The sequence below is a fragment of the Oncorhynchus clarkii genome, chromosome 10 (assembly GCF_045791955.1).
Source record: "Oncorhynchus clarkii lewisi isolate Uvic-CL-2024 chromosome 10, UVic_Ocla_1.0, whole genome shotgun sequence".
Lineage (NCBI taxonomy): Eukaryota > Metazoa > Chordata > Actinopteri > Salmoniformes > Salmonidae > Oncorhynchus > Oncorhynchus clarkii.
Window position 1 is genome coordinate 47,405,683 of NC_092156.1, and position 9,493 is coordinate 47,415,175.

The 9,493-nt window shown below is 43.5% G+C and overlaps 1 protein-coding gene across 1 annotated transcript; it reads right to left on the minus strand.

Moving 5' to 3' along the window:
- Positions 1 to 5,183: 5,183 nt before the first annotated feature.
- On the minus strand, positions 5,184 to 9,435 carry LOC139418662 (ras-related protein Rab-1B-like). The gene is made up of 6 exons (XM_071168294.1): positions 9,063 to 9,435; positions 8,057 to 8,129; positions 7,824 to 7,919; positions 7,611 to 7,706; positions 7,390 to 7,521; positions 5,184 to 7,214 (listed from the first exon to the last, which is right to left on the minus strand). The coding sequence occupies exons 1-6, from the start codon at positions 9,074 to 9,076 to the stop codon at positions 7,020 to 7,022; spliced, it is 606 nt and encodes a 201-aa protein (XP_071024395.1). The 5' UTR covers positions 9,077 to 9,435; the 3' UTR covers positions 5,184 to 7,019.
- Between the last annotated feature and the right edge of the window lie 58 nt (positions 9,436 to 9,493).

Consider the following 9,493-nt stretch of genomic DNA (forward strand, 5'->3'; position numbering starts at 1 on the left):
CGAGACAGCTTGTAGGGAGGAGGTCAGAGACCTGGCCGTGTGGTGCCAGAATAACAACTTATCCCTCAACGTAACCAAGACTAAGGAGATGATTGTGGACTACAGGAAAAGGAGGACCGAGCACGCCCCATTCTCATCGATGGGGCTGTAGTGGAGCAGGTGGAGAGCTTCAAGTTCCTTGGTATCCACATCACCAACAAACTAGAATCGTCCAAACACACCAAGACAGTCGTGAAGAGGGCACGACAAAGTATATTCCCCCTCAGGAAACTAAAAAGATTTGGCATTGGTCCTCAGATCCTCAAAAGGTTCTACAGCTGCAACATCGAGAGCATCACTGTGTCATGACGTTGGCCTGGGGGATAGATTTATGACAGTCATAAATACCTCTTCCCCCTTTATCCTCTCTCTACCCTACTGAGGTTACATTTAAAAAATCCTTGGTTAACAGAGATTCTGGGAACATCAGAATGCGGGGGGAAATTAACTATATTCTGGTAATCCGAACAACTGAAAATATGCGGTGGTACTTAATGAATATGATGTCAGTTCGGTTGTCATCTGAGACATTCTCATCAATGATAAGATGACATAAACTCTACAGTGGAAAGTCTACACATCAGAGTTATCAGATTCACATGGAATTGTTGTTCAATTTAAATGTTTGAATATGAAATGATTTGTGATGGGATGAAATGTGATTTTAGCTTCTAAAATGTGAGATGTGGGTTTTCATAAGATATTGCCGCTCACTCAGTGGCCCGCCCACGTGAAGAGACAGAGGTTGTAAACTATGAAACACACCCCATTTCTCCTTGACAACAACATAACTTCCTGTTCCGAGGACGACGGTCCTATGTCAGAATGGTTCAGATAATAACTACAGAATGAAGCCAACATAAGCGTGAGCTTTGGTTGCGAATGGTATGAACTTTGAACTTATTCACTACAGAAGTGATATCTCCTAGCCGTTGAGTTAGCAACCGCAGCTGCAAACGCAGGTTAGGAAGGAACAGACAGAGTATCCCGTCTACCACACAACGACGTTACTACAACATATCCAATTGACCACCAGAAACATTCTTCAAAGGACAAAGGACTCGGTTTGGAACACGGCCTTCCATCTACCACCAACCTACTAAAGCGCAGCTCAGAGTAAATATTTATTGCATTTTCCTTTTCCAAATGGGCGGTAATTTAGAATGCATAAGACACTGTATTTATGATAACACAGCTTTTTCCCTTTGTTCCTCAGTCTCACGCTCTTTCACTCAACCCAGCCCCTTTTCCTTTGTGTAACAAGCTGTCATATCTGTTCCGCCCGCTAGGGACATTTTCCTTTATGACGTAATTTGTAATCAAGTTATGATTAATTGTGTGTATGTGTAATTAGTTAGGTATTTAGTAAATAAATAATTAAACCCAATTTTGTATTGCTGATTCAAATTGTTAGCCAGGGTTTGTGCAGATAAAATAATTTACAACTTTCAGATGAGCCTGAATTAAGATGACAATTGATATTGACGTCTATTGATGTAAAATATTACTAGGTCTTTAAGAGTTTATTCGGAAGATAACAGCTCTATAAATATTATTTTGTGGTGCCCGACTCTCTAGTTAATTACATTTACATGATTAGCTCAATCAGGTAATATTAATGACGGAGAAATTATTTTATAGAAAGCATGTCATATCACTTAATCCGGCATAGCCAAAGACACGACAACTGCCTGGTACGGCAATTGCTCGGCCTCCGACTTCAAGGCACTACAGAGGGTAGTGCGTACGGCCCAGTACATCATTCGGGCTAAGCTGCCTGCCATCCAGGACCTCTACACCAGGTGGTGTCAGAGGAAGGCCCTAAAAATTGTCAAAGGCCCCAGCCACCGCAGTCATAGACGGTTCTCTCTACTATCGCATGGCAAGCGGTACCGGATTGGCAAGTCTAGGACAAAAATACTTCTCAACAGTTTTTACCCCCAAGCCATAAGATTCATGAACAGGCAATCAAATGGCTACCCAGACTATTTGCGAGCCTACCAGACGAGCTAAATTACTTCTATGCTCGCTTTGAGGTAAGTAACATTGAAACATGCATGAGAGCTGTTCCGGACGACTGTGTAATCCCACTCTCCGTAGATGTTGAGTAAGACCATTAAACAGGTCAACATTCACAAGGCCGCAGGGCCAGGCATATTACCAGGATGTGTACTCCAAGCATGCACTGACCAACTGGCAAGTGTCTTCATTGACATTTTCAACCTCTCCCTGTCCGAGTCTGTAATACCAACATGTTTAAGTAGACCACCTGTACCTGTGCCCAAGAACACTCAGGTAACCTGCCTAAATTACTTCCGACCCGTAGCACTCACGTCTGTAGCCATGAAGTGCTTTGAAAGGCTGGTCATGGCACACATCAACACCATTATCCCAGAAACCCTAGACCCACTCCAATTTGCATACCGCCCCAACAGATACACAGATGATGCAATCTCTATTGCACTCCACACTGCCCTTTCCCACCTGGACAAAAGGAACACCTATGTGAGAATGCTATTAATTGACTACAGCTCAGCGTTCAACACCATAGTGCCCTCAAAGCTCATCAATACGTTAAGAACCCTGGGACTAAACACCACCCTCTGCAACTGGATCCTGGACTTCCTGACGGGCCACCCCCAGGTGGTAAGGTTAGGTAACAACACATCTGCCACGCTGATCCTCAACACAGGGGCCCCTCAGGGGTGCGTGCTCAGCCCCCTCCTGTACTCCCTGTTCACTCATGATTGCACGGCCAGGCATGACTCCAACACAATCATTAAGTTTGCCGATGACACAACAGTGGTAGGCCTGATCACCAACAACGATGAGACAGCCTATATGGAGGAGGTCAGAGACCAAGCCGTGTGGTGCCAGGACAACAACCTCTCCCTCAACGTGATCAAGACAAAGGAGATGATTGTGGACTGCAGGATGCACCTGAGCTCAATTTCGAGTCTCATAGCAAAGGGTCTGAATACCTTTGTAAATAAGGTATTTCAGTTTTTGCTAAAATGTCTAAAAACCTGTTTTCACTTTGTCATTATTGGGTATTGTGTGTAGATCGATGAGGAAAAACATTTATTCAATCAATTTTAGAACGAGGCTGTAACGTAACAAATTGTGGAAAAGGTCAAGGAGGCTGAATGCTTTCCGAAGGCACCGTATAGTTGTATTTTCAAGTGCATGCGTGTATTAAACGTGTCTGGTTTCAAGGCTTCTGTAACTGTTTGCCTTACGTGCAGAGAGCAGGATAACTGCCAAAGTGTCTTCTTTGAGGTGCAGCTGTTCAATAGCATGGTGGAAATGGGCTGCAAGTGTTGATGTGAAACAGAGATGGGCATAGTAATAATGGTGGAAATGTCAAGCAGTCTACTAATGTCTATAAGCTGCATTGCTCTACCCACGCCAAAGAAGAGAGGAACGATGAAGATGGCAGTGGTGGGTCCAGTGCAGGGCACTAGCATGGGCAGCATACAGGCACGGAACACCAGTTCCTCAATCAGTGGTGACACCACCTGGTTCCTCAGCCACACCAGGTTCCCCCCCACACACCCGCCCAGGACCTGGGGGTCTGCAGCAGGGTGAGTATCGTGATGGGTACAAAAAACACATGAACTCATGGTCATATCATCACCGCCACACTGCACAGACTAACACCAGGCCAACTCTGGAGAACTTACACACCAACACTGACAGTAGCATGCCAACAGACATATTGACGCTTAGGCATGCTTGATCAAACTCACCAAGGCCTGATCTAATTTCTGTGGGGTTTTCCAAAGCTGACTGGGTCAGGGGACCAAGAAGACATCAGAATGCAGTTGAGAATTTCATAGGCTACAGCAGATCCTACTGTACCAGCAAATATCACCCTAACTAATGTTTCAGATTTAGACTGTTGTAAAATAGCATGGTTTCATACTTTCACATTTATTAGTGTGGGAAGCAGGGACACAACTTTCACTGCGGACAGGGAGAGGACATGATTCTGAAATTGCATTTTCCTCATTGGAATGTGATACAAAACGAGCCAACGGTGTACTTCAGGACCATACGGACGCCTCCGAGTGGTCGGGTAGGCTGTTTGGAGTGTTTGTCCAACCTCCACTTCTAAAACTATAGTTGTGTCCCTAGTGGGAAGTAGAATGTAAAACAGGCTCACTGCTATGGTGAGAATGGAGTCTTCCTGGGGCATACATATATACGTCTACATTCTAACAAATATATACCTTTTTTCCCACCAGTGCCGGCAACATTTTAGCTAAATGCATATAGGGGAACACTGAATACTACTCAATATTACACTATGGACAGACAACTGTGACCCAGTCCACACAGGTACCAGTTGGTACTGTAGCTTGCTCGTCCACATACAGGTAACTGCCAAAATAAAGGAAACACCAACAGAACCAGCTCAAGCCTTGGCATAGATTCTACAAGTGTCTGGAACTCTATTGGAGTGATGCGACTTTCTTCCTCGAGAAACTCCACCATTTGTTGTTTTGTTGATGGAAAACGCTGTCTCAGGCTCCACTCCAGAATCTCCCATTAGTGTTCAATTGCGTTGATCTGGTGACTAGCACACACACACACACTTTAAACCCCCTATTCTCCTTTGAGATCCCTCTTTCAAAGTAACAGACATCTTCTTCTAGCCATGATAGCCAAAATAATGGTAAACTGGGAATTTTTACACATGACCTTAAGCAGGATGGGATGTTAACTGCTTAATTGACTCAGGAACCACCTGCTTTCAATAGACTTTGTTTTCCTAATTTACTCCAGTGTTTCCTTTATTTTGGCAATTACTTATATGTAAGAACAGGCTAGAAATGAACAGGATAGAATGGACACCCTGTACACTCCATCCAGCATCGGCAAACTATCTTTACATGAATCATCCTTGTGGCATATGTGTGTAGAGATCATGCTGTTTTTAAGTCATTCCCTGACATGAAACGGGGTAGGCCTACGAGAGCTAGAAGAGGAACAGCATGAGCATGCACAACTCTCTGATGTCAAATGGTGTAAAACTCTCAGACGAGCTATTGTTTGTGTGCTGACTGACCTCTACTGGTCATTACAGGTATCACATTCACCTGAAAAAATATGTACAGAACAGATACACAGTAAACACACAATAATGGCAATAATAACAATATACTTTATTACTATGGACTCCCAATATCTTCTGGGCATTAAGAACATGTTACATTGTCCACAGCAAAGAAGAAATAACCATCGTGCCGCAATCTTTCCATTATATCGCTTCCCTGACCAAAAGCCAAATGATTGAATTAGTGGATTAGAAATAATCTATTTGTCATTTAAAGGGGAAATGTAAACCAGAGAGAATATATTAAGGAAGCCAACTAGTTAAATGGGTCAAATTTCACTAAATGGAAAATCCCAGCAACCTTTGTGTTTACCAACCAATCGCAAGATACTTCTTCATCAAAAAGGCAAGGATATCAACGGTGATGCTTAAGAAAGTGGAATTCCCAGACAGTCATCAGCTCTACAGTATTTACTCAGGAAAGCAAAAGTGTTCCTCTTGCTTGAAATCCCATACTAATTTGAGACGCTGGTGATTTTTTTTCCTCCGAGGTCCATTCTCTCTCTTCCCCCCGAACATGTCATTAGAATAGACATATCCGAAACTAAAAGTTTGAGGAAGCAGTTAAACGTGAAAACAACTGTGGCAGGCTACGTAATGTGCCATACTCTCCCCAAAATATTGTCTAACAAATATCCAAACCTTGTTGCAATGCTGGACCATGGTGACTAATGGCATGGTTGAGTTAGTACTGTAATATGTTACCTTATCAACCAGAGGGTGTCCATATGGTATTATAGTGAGCATGTAAAAGGTCTGATGGTACTGGTACAGGATGCATTGTGACTTGAGATCAAACTCAACGCTAAAGGATTGGACATGCCTGAAAACTCCTGATGCTTACAGCCAGCTACCACTCCAGACAGAAAGAACCAAATGCGGTTGACCTTCGGTTATGCTCTAATTCATCAAACAGCAATAACACACTTACTGCTTACACACCGTCTCGATTAGAAGAGAGAATCAAAACAATAACACACTTACTGCTTACACACCGTCTCGATTAGAAGAGAGAATCAAAACAAAACAAAATCACAGTGGTAAAACCACCATGTAATAATAGTATTATATAACAGCGATTAAAACAGACATTAAAGATGTGGACGCCGTGATTGCAGATTTCCATTTGCCATGTTGTCCCCACTTTGAACTTTGTTTTGATAGAAAGCCTGTTATTTACTTCACCCCGTCTTCTCTTTCTCCTCAACAGCAACCCTATTACAACCTATATATTATGCGCATGAGCCCAATGACAACTTCCAAATTTGAATCTCAATTCCCGAAAGGACAGATGATACAAACGGCGCTCGTCTTCACTATTTTTCCTCTGGAGTGTGTCCATAAAGCCTCTGGTTTAACTGGCACAATGGTCCCTCTTATTTCACCTTCAACGATCAGCAGTCTGACTAGGAACCACAAAGGCCATAAAGGGTAGTTATGTAGTCAGCCATAGTTGAAAGAACATCCATGATTTCTTTCGACCACGTGTGTGTGTGTGTGTGTGTGTGTGTTTAAACAGCCAGTGCTACAGATAGATACTGGATTAGTGCTTGAATAGCTAAAAACATTTTTCATGCCTAACAACGCCAACCACATTTTTCAAAGATGTTTCCAATTCTGTGCATATTTGTGAATAAAAAGAGTGTGTTGGGGGGGGACTGCTCCTTGGGCACAAACCCTTCTCACTTAATTATGGGCATAGGTCAAGATGAGAAAAACAAATAATGAAAAAAAAAATGTCAGTCAGTTCTTGAAGATCCCACCACCTCCATCACCATATTTTCCTGTTCTGTCAGCTCCACCCCAGTACTGTCACTCTACCCCTGGGCCTCTGGAGTTGAGAGGAAGGGACAGGGCAGTCCTAACAGCATCCTCCTCCAGACTGCCTTACTGGGGTGCTATCAATCTTCAGGTTGGGTTTGTCTCCTCCTGTCGTGGCCCCGGGCCCCATGCGCTTCTTAATCTCAGCCGCCATGGTCATGAAGGATTGCTCCACGTTGGTTGCGTTCTTAGCACTGGTCTCGAGGAAGGGGATGGATAGGGAGTCAGCAAATTCCTTGAGGAGGGTGAGACACATGTCAACCAGTCTGACTGCAGTAGTAGGGTGCTTCCATTGCAAGTAAAACACAGTGTGTCCTAACAGTTGATAATAAAGTGTACTCTAGCGACATGCTGAATTCAAGTACTGTGGTTCATCTGTATCCGATTCCACATGTTTCCTGTGGACTCACCTTGGCTGTTGTGTAGTCTACTACTTTCTTGGTGGTGAGGTCACACTTGTTACCCACCAGCAGCTTGTTGACATTTTCGCTGGCATAGCGGTCGATTTCCTGCAGCCACTGCTTTATATTGTTGTAAGACTCCTAGAAAATACCTCCGTTATATGTGGTCAATAAATAAACGTTAACTCATAGATGTTAAGGAATCTCCTTTGTGGAGAGGCGTCACTAACCTGATCTGTTACATCATAGACAACGATGATACCATGGGCTCCTCTGTAATAGCTGGAGGTGATGGTGCGAAACCGCTCCTGACCAGCAGTGTCCCACTACAGACATAAGACAAGAAAAACAAGATGTTAATTTTCCTAAAACACTACATGGCTGCAAGCATGAACTGCAATGACACTTCCCGACAGCTGCCAGGCTTGCTGGATTCAACTCACAATCTGTAGTTTGATAGTCTTGCCGTCCAATTCAATAGTTCGGATTTTGAAGTCCACGCCGATGGTGCTTATGTAACTTTCCGTGTAGGTGTCATCCTGAAATGCATCATTCAAAAAAAACACACACACATATATAATCAACAAACTCGCAGACACACAATATCCAAATGTTGATTGAAAGCTGAAAACTGATCAACGTGCCAATAACACTGATAGTTTTTTTTTTTGTTTACCGCAAATCGAAGCAGGAGGCAAGACTTGCCCACCCCTGAATCGCCGATCAGAAGCAGCTTGAACAGGTAGTCACTACGGGGAAAACCAGGTTTAGAGGCTAACAAATAATGGTTAGAGACTAACAGATCTATTCTATCAAACCGCCAGCATTGACTTTTCATTTAGGTCTCTGACGAGTTAGGCTAGTTTATAGTCATTTCCATCTGAAATTAGGTTATTATAGCTAAACTACAGCTGCAAGGGTGTACAATGAAATGTCCAAGAGGAAAACGTGGAAGAAAGAGAAAGGTGACGAGACTCATATCTCCACTCCAATTCATTGGTTCATTCAGCATACCACTGCTGACTTGCTCCTGAAGCTAAGCAGGGTTGGTCCTGGTCAGTTCCTGGATGGGAGACCAGATGCTGCTGGAAGTGGTGTTGGAGGGCCAGTAGGAGGCACAGTTTCCTCTGGTCTAAAAAAAATCCCCAGGGCAGCGACACTGCCAGGACACTGCCCTGTGTAGGGTGCCATGGTCCTGACTCTCTGAGGTCATTAAAGATCCCATGGCCCTTATCGTAAGAGTAGGGGTGTTAACCCCAGTGTCCTGGCTAAATTCCCAATCTGGCCCTCAAACCATCACGGTCACTTAATAATCCCCAGTTTACAATTGGCTCATTCATCCCCCTCCTCTCCCCTGTAACTATTCCCCAGGTCGTTGCTGCAAATGAGAACGTGTTCTCAGTCAACTTACCTGGTAAAATAACGGATAAATAATTCAGCAAACTAGCTAACCAACGTTAGATCAGCAATTTTATGTCATCAAATTGGTATGATGATGACAACATTGTAGCTACCATGTAAAACAACCCGATATCATATCAGATGTTCGGGAACAAATATGTAAACAAGTGATGACGCAATATATTTTGTTACGCGTTTGAGTTAGCTAGCTACGTCTCCTCATCTGCTGTTACTGAACACGGAGCTAACAAAAACAACTAAATATCACAAACTTCACTCACTATTCAGGATTCATGGTGTGTCCAAAATACGTGTTTTCTCGGCTCTTGTCTGGATCACACACGCGTATCCTCTTGGTAGCTAGCTAGCTGCGTTGCTAACGCGTAGGAAGAAAGAATACTTGTTGTTAACGACGTTAGCTAGCTCGCCAAACCGCGTTTGGCAAATTCTTCTACAAATTCACGAGCCAAGAGGCTGTGTATAGTTCGGTGAGTAAGTGTTCAGCGACTATAATTCGTTTTGTTGCTTGATACACATTCCTTTCTTTCGCGTGTTGTTTTCCTCTGTCTCCCTTTTTACTTGTCTTCCCTGGTCTTTTGCGGCACTGTGCGCAGGTGTCATTGAGTGATGACGTCCTACACAGATGGGAAATGTAGTTCAGCCAAAAGCCCTTCTTACGTTATCTGGTTCAGCTGGCTCCGGGGATTCAACT

Coding starts and splice junctions, on each gene's coding strand:
- LOC139418662 (XM_071168294.1), bottom strand. Junction 7,707..7,823: donor AGACTATCAAACTACAGATT/GTGAGTTGAATC, acceptor TTATGTCTGTAG/TGGGACACTGCTGGTCAGGA. Junction 7,215..7,389: donor TAGACTACACAACAGCCAAG/GTGAGTCCACAG, acceptor ACCCTCCTCAAG/GAATTTGCTGACTCCCTATC.